Source organism: Lithobates pipiens, unplaced genomic scaffold (assembly GCF_037356315.1).
Source record: "Lithobates pipiens isolate NorthernLeopardFrog02 unplaced genomic scaffold, aLitPip1_a1.2 Scaffold_3, whole genome shotgun sequence".
Lineage (NCBI taxonomy): Eukaryota > Metazoa > Chordata > Amphibia > Anura > Ranidae > Lithobates > Lithobates pipiens.
Genome location: NW_027507790.1, coordinates 144,768,195 through 144,783,223, shown reverse-complemented (window position 1 = coordinate 144,783,223; position 15,029 = coordinate 144,768,195). Strand labels below are relative to the sequence as shown.

Here is a 15,029-nt window from a genome sequence, read left to right as displayed (position 1 = left end):
AGCCATGTCTTTATGGACCTTGTTTTGTGCACTGGTGCACAGTCATGTTGGAACAGGAAGGGCCATCCACAAAAAAGTTGGGAGCATGAAATTGTCCAAAATGTCTTTGTATGCTGACGCCTTAAGATTTCCCTTCACTGGAACTAAGGGGCCAAACCCAACCCCTCAAAATCAACCCTACACCATATTCCCCACTCCACCAAGCAATTTGGACCAGTGCCCAAAGCAAGGTCCATAAAGCCACGGATGAGAGAGTTTGGGGTGGAGGAAATTGACTGGCTGCACAGAGTCCTGACCTCAACCCCATAGAACACCTTTGGGCGGAGACTGTGAGCCAGGCCTTCTTGTCCAACATCAGTGCCTGACCTCACAAATGCGCTTCTAGAAGAATGGTCAAACTTTCCCATAGACACACACCTAAACCTTGTGAAGAGACTTCCCAGAAGCGTTGAAAATGTAATGCCGCGTACCCACGACCAGACTTTCCAGCAGAAAAGGTCAGACGGAATAATTTCATCCGATATACCGATTGTATGTGGGCTTCGTCTGATTTTTTTTATTTATTTTTTTTTCAAAAATTCTGACAGACCTAGAAATAGAACATGTTTTACATTTTCTGACGGAATCAATTCCTATTGGGAAACCCGTTTGTCTGCATGCTTTTCCGACGGACCAAAAACTACGCAAGGGCAGCTATTGGCTGCTTATGTGGAAATCTCCATGATCCATTCGAAAGTGTTTCCGCAATAGGAGTTAGGATTGGTGCAGTTCGGGTGACAAATTCATACCGCTTTCTGGTAAGCGTGCATTCCCACTGTTGACTCACGGGTTTCTGGCTTGGTGAAGGTGGATCACACGGCTGACTGGCACCCTCTTAAAGAGATATCTCTTCCATTATAAAGACTTTTTGTTTGGACTTTTTCTCATTGGTTGTGGTTCACTGGTTCACCTTTTTTATGGATATAATTTTTTATTAATTTGTCACTGGTTTTGTATCTTATTTAATTATAATTAATAATCACTGTATTTATTTATAATTATTTATTTACTGATTATAATTCATTTAAATTAATTTACTTATAGCCAATAATTAATGAATTTATTTATTCATTTATAATTATTTATTCACTTTTTGAATATAATCAACTGTTATTAATCACTGTATTTAATCATATTTAAATTTTGAGCATTTATCACTTAATTTTGAATGTACAGTGTCTTGCGAAAGTATTCGGCCCCCTTGAACTTTTCAACCTTTTGCCACATTTCAAGCTTCAAACATAAAGATATAAAATTTAAATTTTTTGTGAAGAATCACCAACAAGTGGGGCACAATTGTGAAGTGGAATGAAATCTATTGGATTTTTGAAACTTTTTTAACTAATAAAAAAATGAAAAGTGGGGCGTGCAAAATTATTCGGCCCCCTTGCATTAATACTTTGTAGAGCCACCTTTTGCTGCGATTACAGCTGTAAGTCGCTTGGGGTATGACTCTATCAGTTTTGCACATCGAGAGACTGAAATTCTTGCCCATTCTTCCTTGCAAAACAGCTCGAGCTCAGTGAGGTTGGATGGAGAGCGTTTGTGAACAGCAGTTTTCAGCTCTTTCCACAGATTCTCGATTGGATTCAGGTCTGGACTTTGACTTGGCCATTATAACACCTGGATACGTTTATTTGTGATGTGAACCATTCCTTTGTAGATTTTGCTGTATGTTTGGGATCATTGTCTTGTTGGAAGATAAATCTCCGTCCCAGTTTCAGGTCTTTTGCAGACTCCAACATGTTTTCATCCAGAATGGTCCTGTATTTGGCTGCATCCATCTTTCCCTCAATTTTAACCATCTTCCCTGTCCCTGCTGAAGAAAAGCAGGCCCAAACCATGATGCTGCCAACACCATGTTTGACAGTGGGGATGGTGTGTTGAGGGTGATGAGCTGTGTTGCTTTTACGCCAAACATATCGTTTTGCATTGTGGGCAAAAAGTTCGATTTTGGTTTCATCTGACCAGAGCACCTTCTTCCACATGTTTGGTGTGTCTCCCAGGTGGCTTGTGGCAAACTTTAGACAAGACTTTTTATGGATATCTTTGAGAAATGGCTTTCTTCTTGCCACTCTTCCATAAAGGCCAGATTTGTGCAGTGTACGACTGATTGTTGTCCTATGGACAGACTCTCCCACCTCAGCTGTAGTTCTCTGCAGTTCATCCAGAGTGATCATGGGCCTCTTGGCTGCATCTCTGATCAGTCTTCTCCTTGTCTGAGCTGAAAGTTTAGAGGGACGGCCAGGTCTTGGTAGATTTGCATTGGTCTGATACTCCTTCCATTTCAAAATGATCGCTTGCACAGTGCTCCTTGGGATGTTTAAAGCTTGGGAAATCTTTTTGTATCCAAATCCGGCTTTAAACTTCTACACAACAGTATTACGGACCTGCCTGGTGTGTTCCTTGGTCTTCATGATGCTCTCTGTGCTTTCAACAGAACCCTGAGACTATCACAGAGCAGGTGCATTTATACAGAGACTTGATTACACACAGGTGGATTCTATTTATCACCATCAGTCATTTAGGATGACATTGGATCATTCAGAGATCCTCGCTGAACTTCTGGAGTGAGTTTGCTGCACTGAAAGTAAAGGGGCCGAATAATTTTGCACGCACCACTTTTCAGTTTATTTGCTAAAAAAAGTTTAAATTATCCAATAGATTTCGTTCCACTTCACAATTGTGTCCCACTTGTTGGTGATTCTTCACAAAAAATTTAAATTTTATATCTTTATGTTTGAAGCCTGAAATGTGGCAAAAGGTTGAAAAGTTCAAGGGGGCCAAATACTTTCGCAAGGCACTGTATATGAATTGTTCTAGCTGATTTCACTTAATCTATCGGAATTATCTGATTAATTTTCATTTTTTTGCACAAACAGTAATGGCTTCAGTGGGGGTAGGTAGCACAGCTAATTTTGTTCTTTATAAGCTATTGAACTTCCTTTTTCTAGTCCCGTAGTACATCATCGCGTTCTAAACTAACGCACTTTGGTGTGATCGTGTGTAGGCAAGTCCGTTTTCAGCGTAACTCCATCATGTGTATGCAGTATTATAGTTGCAAAGGGTGAACCAACTCAATATTGAACCCTACGGACTAAGACTGAGATGCCATTAAAGTTCATGTGCGTGTAAAGGCAGGAGTCTCAATACTTTTGATAATAATGTGTGTATGTGTGTCTTGTTCCCAAAAATAGTTAAAGGAGTTGTAAAGGTAGAAGTATTTTTTTTATCCTAATGCATTCTATGTATTGAGATAAAAAGCCTTCTGTGTGTAGCAGCCTCCCCAGCACCCCTAATACTTACCTGAGCCCCATCTCTGTCCAGCGATGACCACAAATCCCTCGGCCGTCCAGTACTCTCCCTCCTGATTGGCTGAGACACAGCAGCAGCGTCATTGGCTCCCTCGGTTGTCAAACAAAATCAGTTAGCCATTCAGGAGAGAGAGGGGACAGGGTCACATGGCAGCTCCATGTCTGAATGGTTTGGGTGCCCCCATAGCAAGCTGTTTGCCGGGGGGAACTTGACAGGAGGGAAGAGCCAGGAGCAGCGAAGAGGGACCCGAGAAGAGGAGGATCCAGGCTGCCCTGTGCAAAACCACTGCACAGAGCAGGTAAGCATAAGATGTTTGTTTAAAATAAAAACAAAAAGCAAGACTTTACAATCACTTTAAGGCACCGCAGCTTGACCTTTAACTGTTAATGACAAAATAAGCCTTGTTCCCTAGCTGTTTTTCATGTTAGCTTTACAATTTTGCCAGTAAAGCTACTGACAAGGATAGATGTCAGAAAAAATTAGCACATACAATGACTTGCGGGTGATTAATTCAGTAAAGAAGAATGAGACATGTATAAATATATATACTTCATGTAAAGTAACAATATGTCTGTACGAAGGCGTTTTGAGTTATCTGCTTTCAATATTGTTTGGCAGATGTCCTTTCCTCCTACAATGACCTTAAAAGTGAAGCTTCTGAAACTGCCCTGAGAAATTTCCTAACAATTTTCAAGAACAATGTGGAGCAGATTCAGGATGCAGTTGACATTTTGACTCCATCAAAGACACAACGACGTGAAGGTAATAATTTAACTTGTTCAATTTTAAACAGCGAGGAATGAAATTGCAATTCTCTCCCCTCCTCAAAGAGCACCTCTATTGTGTTTTATTAAACCTTTTTTTAATGTTATGTTTCTAACAAATACTGTGTTTTTGTTGGGACTCTGGCTGCTTCTTTCTAATGTTTTTATGCTTTGAATCTAAACATTTGCCCTTCAGTCTTCCAGGGCTGCTTGTTTTACTTGGATTCTTAAGTGACTTGTGATAGAACATCAGGGTCCTTATGCATAATGTTGTAATTCTACTATATGGTGCCTTGAAATAGTATTCATACCCCTTGCAATTTTCCACATTTTGTCATTTTACAACCAAAAAGGTAAATGTATTTAATGTAATTTTATGTGATTGACCAGCACAAAGTGGCACATAATTGTGAAATGGAAGGAAAATGATAAATGGTTTTCAAATTTTTTTTTTTTTTTACAAATATGTGAAAAGTGAGGCATGCATTTGTGTTCAGCCCCCTTTTCTCTCATACCCCTAACGAAAATCTAGTGGAACCAATTGCCTTCAGAAGTCACCTAATTAATAAATAGAGTCCATCTGTGTGTAATTTAAACTCAGTATAAATGTAGCTGTTCTGTGGAGACCTCAGAGGTTTGCTAGAGAACCTTAGTGAACAAACAGCATAATGAAGGCCAAGGAACGCACCAGGCAGGTCAGGGATGAAGTTGTGGAGAAGTTTAAAGCTGGGCTTAAGTTTTAAAAAATATCCCAAGCTTTGAATATTTCATGGAGCACTGTTCAATCCATCATCCAAAAATGGAAAGGGTATGGCACAACTGCAAACCTACCAAGACTGGCCATCCACCAAAGCAAAATGCTATGTGTGGTGGAAAACTAACACTGCACATCACCCTGAGCACACCATCCCCACCGTGAAACATGGTGTGGCAGCATCATGTTGTGGAGATGCTTTCCTTTAGCAGGGACAGGAAAGCTGGTCAGGGTTGATGGGAAGATTGGATGGAGTCAAATACAGGGCAATATGCAGCTTGCAGCTGTAATTGCAGCGAAAGGTGGTTCTACAAAGTATTGACTCAGGTGGCTGAATACAAATGCACACCACACTTTTCGCATATTTATTTGTAAAAAAATTTGAAATCCATTTATCATTTTCCTTCCCCTTCACAATTATGTGACACTTTGTGTTGATCTATCACATAAAATAAATTCACATTTTTGGTTGTAACTTGACAAAATGTGGAAAATTTTAAAGGGGTATGAATACTTTTTAAAGGCACTGTAGGCCATGCAATATATGAATTTGGAATATTGCTTTCGTTTGTACTCCAGTAGTAAGTAGATTTGTAACTGTAGTGTTCAATAATGTATTCTATGATCGAGATACTGTATATTATCATATGTTTTAGTTAACTACTTGTGAGGAAACTGCACAGTTTCCTGATTCGTATATGACATGTAAAGATTTAAGGTGCACTCCAACCAAAATTGAAAATGGAAACTTACAAAACAGCCTGCTTTCTCAGGGTTTCAATTTTTTGCCCATAATTTGCTGTAGTTCTTTAGTCTACACCAGTGAATTTTTGATCATAATTTGGTAATCTGGGAACACATTTTGCTTGCTGGACTTTAGATAGAATAATACCAGTTGTAGGCCTCCTGCTATTTCTCACACTCATATGGACTTATTTACCTAAAGCAGGGATAGGCAGCCTCGGCCCTCCAGCTTTGGTGAAACTACAAGTCCCGTGAGACATTGCAAGACCCTGACAATCCCAGGCATGACTCCTAGAGGCAGAGGCATGATGGAATTTGTAGTTTCACCACAGCTGGAGTGCCGAGGTTGCCTACCCCTGACCTAAAGTGTGCATCATTTGCAAAATCAGCTGAATAATTTGGATGCAAAAAGCTTATACAACATCTTTTGGATTTCCCCCACAGTTATATGATGTATGACATCAGACCTAAATAAAATGTAACAACCAATTATTTTATTTTTTTAAATCTTGTAGGTATACCAAAATATCAGAATTTTTTTGATTGTGCAAATCTAGCTGGGTACAGAGCTACAGAAGTTTACTTAACATGTTATAAGAAAATGGTGAGCTGAGGCTGTTATGGACTTTCATGGGATTGTACAAAGGCTTGACATACACAAGGTAAATATAAAAATTTAAATTTTATTCCAAAAGTAAGTTAAAACATACATGCATCTAAAAAAGACACAACAAAATGTGTCCTAAATCATAAGCTCTATAAAATCACAGATGAACTGACACTAGGGAATAACCATTGTCAACTTAGCACATACCATCTGTGTATTGGACACTCAACATGTTTCGCGGAAAAAACACTGCTTCTTCAGAAGATTTTTGTATAATATTATGGAGCAAGCATCACTTTTAATTCTAAGAAATGAGAAAGAGAAAAAGAGGAAATCATTATAACAAACAAGTGTGGTAACATCCCTTGCACGCAGTCTTACCCAGGACAAAGTCATGTGCGTGGACCCATATTGTGCAAGTCTGTCCCAACTAATGTGTCCCTCCATCTGTAATTTTATAGAGCTTATTGTTTAGTACACATTTTGTTGTGTCTTATTTAGATGCGTGTATGTTTTAACTTACTTTCGGAATAAATTTACATTTTTATATTTGCCTTGTGTATGTCAAACCTTTGTACGGTACCATGAAAGTCGATACAAGCCTCAGCCCACCATTTCAAGTGTGCTTGGTTGCTATAGGCATCACAGCAACACAGGCACTTTACTTTTTTTCATTATCTAGACAGTACCCAAATCTGTAGTTAATGGTTGTGAGAATTTGTTGCAGCTGCTCCCATCGCAGGAAGAAGCAAGTATATAGAACGAGGCCTTAGTTTAGAGTTTGTTAGATTAGGTTTAGGTTGGGATTAAAGTTTAGTGTTAGCCATTTAAGCTGAAGTCCAGTTAGATATAGATATATATATATATATATATATATATATATATATATATATATATATATATATATATATATATATATATATACACTATTTAGAGTACATTTAAAATTAATCGCTAAAAATATATTTGGTGCATTATCATAATTTCTAAAGTAATACCAAATCTTTTGAATCTACAGCTTTTATTAAACTAATATTTCTAAATCCTGCTATGAGGCCCCTTTTTTTCAGCTACTTCCTATGTGTTGACAGTGCTCAGACCCTACCTTCCTATTTTGATCCTGCATTGTCTTCCTGTACCTTCAGTGGAGACTATAAGTGGCCATGGTGACTCTCATTGTGCAGGCATGTGCTGCCATTGCCACCTATAGGGCTTGTTCATGCATGCAGCAACCCTTGCTGCCCCTCTGAAACGCTATCTGTGATGGGCCATTTCTTAGAGGCATTTACCAGGCAGTAAGGAGGGGTGATATGTTGTCTCCTCCCTGCCTGTTTGAACCCTGAAAATGGTAACCCACTGTGCCGCAACTATATGTATTGCACGTGCTTGCAGGGCATTTAAGCATGGCCCCATTCACTTCAGTAACATTTCAGAAATAAGCTAAACATCACAGCCGTGGCATATGTACAGCTCTGAGCAACTGCACACCCTTCTCCAGCTCAACCACCAGATTTTACTACTATCTGGTTGCCCTGCCTAAGCAATGATATGCAGTCATTGTTGGAGCAAGTATATGTGGACAGGAACTCGCTTCAGAGCGGCTGGATGAGGTTAGCTCTACTGAGATGGATGATAAGATATGAAAAAATGTGAAAACTTTTTTTTTTGTAATAATAAACTATGCTTTAACAAAAAACAGTTTGTTCCATTATAAAATAATGAAATGCATTTTTATATACAACTAGCATAGTCTTGATTTCAATCCCTTGCCATCCCTTACACAGCAGTGTTCAAACTGGGAAAGAGAGGGCCAGCACTAGGAGGTAGTAAGGTTCTGCTGCATGTGCTGACAGGGAAGAGAAAAACATTAGCAGATTTGATGACTTACCAGTGTGTTTCTGTTCCCTCATTCTGCAATCAGCAAGACATGGTTGGAGAGGTGGCATCACTGTATTCTTTAACATAGAAAATGGTGTTAGACCCCAGTGCCTGTGTTTTTGGCAGAGGTGTTTGAAACATTAAAGTTGCTGCATAAAATAGAATTGCAAATCCTGAGCTGGAATAGACAGTTTACATTCACATTCGTGTATCTCAGTGAAATGTCTATTTGCCTGAAGTTCAGCTGTTTGCATAGAGCAGTAATAGCATTTTAAAACAGGACCTCATTAGACTCTAAGCCAGTGTTAATCAACCCTTTTCCAGTCAACGCACCCTTTAAAATTATGGACAATCTTGAGGCACCCTCCATTCTAAAATGTAAAAACTATTCTGATAATTTTACATAATGCAGCAACATCAATACATGTAGAACACCCAATGTCAAAGGTGATTTATTCTTCAAAAGCAAAAAACACTTTTGCAAATTGGTACTAACTAGTATTCCAATGTTTCTCTTCTCCCTCGGTTTTTCTCCATGACTTACCTAATGAAACCCCAAAGCTGATGGAGAGAGGCAAGGGAGGGTCAAACAAGGATGATATGCAGGCAACTGACATTCTCCTTATGAATGGATGATGTCATTGGTCGTTGGCAGCTAGAAGGTTATAATGATGTGCAATGAAAACCTGTGGCTTTGTATAACTAAAAGGCAGGTTTCATCCACTCACCAGCTTGTACAATTTTGGGTCAATTTGTAGGCATTCTGCCAAGGCTCCTCTGAAAAAACCTCAAGGCACCCTGGTTGAAAAGGGCTTCTCTAGGCTATAGACACTGGAGAAATTTACAACAGAGGTACTGAAGTCACAACTTTTCCCCTTTGCTTATATTGCTGCAGAATCTTGACAGCCTGCCATCCTTCTGAGTGCCGGTTCACACAGGAGCGACTTGTCAGGCGACTTAGCCGCCTGACAAGACGTGCTCCATTCTGTACTATGGAACTGCTCTAATAGGAGCGACTCAAGTCGCTCCGACTTAGAAAAAGGTTCCTGTACTATTTTTGGGCGACTTCAGGCAACTTGCATTGACTTCTATACAGAAGTCGTTTTGGAAGTCGCTGCTGAAGTCGTGTGCAGGTCGCGAGTGTGAGTCGCGCTGCAAGTCGTGTCGCCCCTGTGTGAATCGGCACTAATGTAAAAAAGCAGCAGGTGGAAACATGACTTTAGTGTTTTTGTGATCTTAGATAATAAATTCACAGTACATGCAGCTAGAGAGGTAAGAGTTAGCCTGTTTTAAAGCTCTTATGCCCTGTACACACAGACATTCCGACGTCAAAATCCGTCAGATTTTTTCCGACGGACTTTGGGCCAAACTTCTCTTGCATACACACGGTCGCTCAAAGTTGTCAGAGAATCCAATCAATCAGAACAAGGGGACGTAAATCACATACAACGGGACTATAAAGAGGGCAGTAGCCAATAACTTTTGTCTCGTAATTTATTCTGAGCATGCGTGGCACTTTTGTCTGTCTCAATTGTCTACACACGATCGAAATTTAAACGATCAGATTTTGTTGTCGGAAAATTTTAGATCCAGCTCTCAAACTTTGTGTGTCGGAAATTCCAACGGAAAAAGTCCGAGCCCACACACGATCAGATTTTCTGACAACCCGATCCGATCGCACATTTTCCGTCAGGAAGTCCAACCGTGTGTACAGGGCATAATGCTGCTTATCGACAGTGTGAAAATGATTTCCTTTCCATTGTCCGGACACAGGTGCAGTCTGAGGTTAGAGTGTAAAAGTATCAGTTAAGATTTAAGTTAATATTAGAGGAGGTAGAAATTAAGAAATGTTTCTAGAGCTTACACAGTCTTGACATTCAAAGACTGCACATTTTTCGGACTCTTGCACTTACTGACCCTGTCATGTTTATTTTAACTCATTAAGGTGAAGAGGCCTTTTCAAAACTGGGCCAGGAATTCTTTACTTCTTTAGACAACTCAATCAAAAAATGTGGAGAACAAAGAGATCGATCTGTTTTTGAAATAGAAAGATTAAAACAAGAAATGAATCAAGCATTAGATGCCGTCAGAAGTTTAAAGATGGAGAGGAAGCAAAAAGGAAGTTCGTCCAATGATCAGTCAGCAAAATCGGAGGGAGAAAATACAGATGGGAGGGGGCAGGCACCTGTCAGTTACACTCAAGAGACAGGAGATATCACCTCTCAGGTGGCTGCACTCAGAAGAAAGAACTCCCTTGCGATTCCTAATGAGAAGGAAACATCAGAGAGACAATCTTTACAACAGAGTCAAAACTCTGGATCAGCACGTCAAAGAAGCAAAAGCCTCCAAAGGAGCAAAAGTGTAAAAATGCAGCCTTCCTGGCAAGTTTAATCAAAATATTTAATGATGATGACAATGTATAATTATTACATTACTATAGACATATCTATATTAGCAACCCTTACATGGTGCACTGATAGTGTCCCAAGTTGCTGATATGCATGGCAGTCTCATACACTATTTCTGCTTTACGTTTGGTCCGTCTTACACATCCCCAAATTTAGTAGGGAAAATCTGATATGGTGCTTCTACCGTTCATATTTTAATATCTCAGCTCCAGGTAAATTTTGCATTTAATTACATCGCACAGATCAGTGAAGTAATCAAATGATCCAGGTTACAGTCTGATTTTATTGGATAACTAGTTTGAGACTATGACATGACAGATTTGATACTATTTTATGAAAACTACATTTATTGTTATAAAAGTTATCTTTTGTGGTCATAGCAACATTTCAGAAATTATAGTACTTTGCAGACTACCTCATGTCTCTATACATTCACATTGTTCAAGACCTTCAAGAGTAGGTCCCTTGAATTCCTAGAAATGGCGCAGACGCTCTTTAGAATTGTATCTTGAGCCTGTACCACAAATGGTGCTGCGTGTGACAAATCCATGTATTTGTTGGGGATATGTACAGGAAGTTGTCACAAAGATGCACCTAGAATTGTTAGATGTGCTCAAATTAAACACTACGGGGTGCAACTTATTAGCTCTTCACGCTACCTCTCAGAGAAGAACCTGATTAAAACATTATCCCATAAATTATACAGTAACATGTAAAGCAATTTACAACCCAAAACCATGAAAGGAATGTTAGGGGAGTTATCACACACACATACTCTGCTGCGTTCTATATCATCAATGTTCAAAGTGTCAACATTTTACAATTTGCAACAACTGCAGTGTGCCTCTTATTGCAATAATACACAGGTCTCTCTGCTTTCCTACTCAACAAAGAGACCTCATTTAGAGTGTATGAAGAATAGAGTTCCCAATCTGATCTCCCATTTCATTAATTAAAATAAAATACCTAAAAATTGCAATTTCATTTACAATTTGCTGCTCCATTGTGTCTACTATCCTTCCTGGGTTTGTAATCGGCACTGAGCCTGAAGTGTCTGTACCTTGGACATTCCAGCCTCTGTGCATGTTCGCCCCCTTGGTAGCTGTGCAGCCAACAGCATTCTATGAATGGATGGCTTATTGTCCAAATATGGCCACATCCAAATTTGGGTAATGTCAGCCACCATCCCATCCTGTTATTTACTTTCTGCTGTCAACTAGGGAATCTCCCTGCCACCAGTGCCTGTTTCCCAGAGCAGAATGACAGTTTCCCAGAATCTGACATGTCGGTACTGGTATGAAAATTAGCACACAGCTTTTATGAATTAGGCGCAGGCAATATTAAAGGGACCATACCACCAGAAAAGTCTTATTGCATTCCCCTGTATGTATTAAAGGACAAATCAAGTTTACCAGTTTAACATTTTATAGAAAAATATATTTTATAAAAAAACATGGAGATCGATGAGCTGATGTTCTAATATTAGGAATTAGGGACATGTATAAAGGTTAAATCTTAGATTTGCCAAAAAAAATGCAGCATACGTTTGCTAACGAATCCAAAATTCATCCATTTTAAGAAGATTAATTTACATTTTTTTCTTGTTAAAGCAAACTAGTGCTTTAGGATACTGTTTCAAAGTCTCAGCAAAACAAGATAATTGGCACCACAAAAAGCTTAAGCTTATCTTCAATGTTAAAGTAGTATTAAACCCTTTAGCACATTTTAGTTCAACTCATTGAGCACCAAAAAAACAAGCCCAGTAAACTATTTGTTAAAATTCTTAACCTGACATTTTACAAATTCAATGCTGCTGGCTCCCTCACACACAGTGCTGCTTCCCTGAACTCCTATTCTTCACGGGAGAGGTTTACCAGTGGACAGTGCAGCCTCCAGGTAGCAAAACAAGAGAGGAGCAGGGGGGGGTGCCTTGCCACATTGGGTTATGGGGTTGTAAGTTTCTATTGATTCACACAGTGTAGGGAGATACAACTTTAGCCCCTGAATGCGTGCAGAGCAGCACCATAGGATGTTTCAGGAGAAACTGTATCACGGCTGTGGCACGGCTCCCTCAATGGATGTCACGTCATCCATCGAGAGCACAGTGCGCAAGCGCTGGTGATGTCACCAACTACTACTATAGTAAATATCTCCTCAGCGGTGCACTTCGAGATATTTACTGTACCTACAGGTAAGCCTTATTTTAGGCTTTCCTGTAGGTACAAGTAAACAAGGTGGGCTTTACTACCACTTTAGTATAGTATATTAGTAAGCGAGTAAATTAGTTACTGAACGTGCTTAGAAATGTAATATTTAATTTAACCTTTTTTAAATCACATACCCAGAACATGCATGCTTTTAATGAGAAAGAAAGAAAAGTATCAGTCCTCCATGCTTCTATGGTCAATCCAAGACAGCTATTTAGAGTATTGAAGCCAAAGCATTAAAATGACAGCTAGGCAAACAATCACCAGACCTGAATGCTGTCAAATGGGGCAGGTAAGGAATGCTTAGCCTTATGTAATGTCAATATTTGTATAGGTATTTTTCTGAGGTTTACACCAACACTGAAGGCACATACTTAAAACTTGTGGTGCCCACTGTGCAGCATTATTACTTCAAACATTTGGAGTAAGGTAATACTGTTTTTATTGATTCCATATGAAGAACATTTTATTTTCTATGTTCTCATTCAGCTCACATGCAATAACAATTCATTAGGATTTTTTTATCTCTCTATTTGCATGTCCTGGTGTTCTACATGCTAAGTTTAAATCTGGCAAATGCTTCTAAAGACATGTCTGTCAATATGCCTGTATATGTCTTTATTTTATATCTATAGCCTTCATTTACCACTGGTTATTAATCGACAACTGTGAAATGCAGTTGAACAGACTAATATAGCCTGTAGTTCTATAGTATATACCTTTTGATTCAGATTAACCACTTCAGCCCCTGAAAATTTTACCTCCTTCCTGACCAGAGCACTTTTTATAATTTGGCACTGTGTCGCTTTAACTGACAATTGTGCGGTTGTTTGACGCTGTACCCAAACTAAATTTTCGTTCTTTTTTTTCCCCACAAATAGAGCTTTCTTTTGGTGGTATTTGATCACCTCTGCCGTTTTTATTTTTTGTGCTGTAAACAAAAAAAGAGCGACAATTTTGAGAAAAAAAAAACAATATTTTTTACTTTTTGCTATAATAAATATCCCCAAATAAAAAAAAATTCTTCATCAATTTAGGCCAATATATATTCTTTCACATATTTTTGGTAAAAAAAATTGTAGTATATTAAAAAGTATATTGATTGGTTTGAGCGAAAGTTATAGCATTTACAAACTGTGGGAAAGATTTATGGCATTTTTATTATTATTATTTTTTTTTTACTAGTATTGGCAGTGATCTGCGATTTTTAGCGGTATTGCGATGGACAGATCAGACACTTTTGGCACTTTTTTGGGACCATTGACAATTATAAAGCGATCAGTGCTATAAATATGCACTGATTACCTTGTAAATGTCACAGGCAGGAACAAACGATATGACTCCTTTCCTCTGACAGCACAGGGATTTGTGTGTTTACAGACACACATCCCCGTGCTGGCGCTCATGCATGCGTTATTACGTGGCCGACGGCGATCGTTCCCACCGGCCAAGTGCATCGGGTCATCTGCGATGCAGCGGGTGCGCGCTCTCTCGTGGTCCTAAATCGGAAAGACGGACCCGTACGTGGTTTCACCCAGGAGAGCCATTCTGCCGCAGTATATCTGTGTGAGCCGGTCGGGAACCGGTTAAAAAAAGGTTTCCCAAGTATTTGAAGTAAAAAGCAAAAAGATATATTCCCGTTCATTAGAGTAATGATGCCAACAGCCCCAGTCTGCATGTTAGTTTGAAATGGCCCCAGGAAGCCAAAGAGCTCAGCTCTCAGAGCTGCCCAGAAATTTTTTCAAGACAGTTGATTAGCAGACATCCAAAGTAGTGAAGAACAATTTCTAGAATTACAGGTGGTTCCCCGGGTTACAAACAAGATAGGGTCTGTAGGTTTGTTCTTAAGTTGAATATGTTTTGCTCCAGCCCAAAAAAATTTTTTTAAGCTTTTTGGATAGCATAGGAAAGGGTTAACACCCCTGTAACATATGTTTTGCTGTCTGTGCCCCTGTTCAGAATATTTCACCTCACTTTCTGTCCCAATGACAATTGAATTTTGAAGATTTTCGTTTGTTGTGGAAACAAGCCTTGGTAATAAAGTATCAGTGGTGGTACCTTTTTCCCATAATAACTTACAGGAGTAAATTTCCCTTCTAAGGCCGCGTACACACGCGGGGACTGTTCGCCCAACTTTGTCCGTCAAACAGTTTCGGCAAACAGTCCGCTCAAAATTAGCATGGACGGACATGGCCACACACGACGGACGAACAGTTTGCTGAAACCGTGCGCGATGACGTGAACGGCACGTACGACGGGACGAAAAATACGACGTTCTATACACTGCATTATAACTTTCGCCGTGAAAATCCT

General features: G+C 39.3%; 1 protein-coding gene across 1 annotated transcript in view; it reads left to right on the top strand.

Annotated features, from left to right (window-relative positions):
• Window positions 1-14,812, top strand: part of LOC143940699 (uncharacterized) — a 191,727-nt gene extending 176,915 nt beyond the window's left edge. The window contains exons 13-14 of the mRNA XM_077462345.1: window positions 3,973-4,116; window positions 10,047-14,812. Of these exons, the coding sequence (XP_077318471.1) occupies window positions 3,973-4,116; window positions 10,047-10,492 (590 nt within the window). The 3' untranslated portion in view covers window positions 10,493-14,812. The remainder of the gene's footprint in view (window positions 1-3,972; window positions 4,117-10,046) is intronic.
• The last annotated feature ends 217 nt before the right edge of the window (window positions 14,813-15,029 follow it).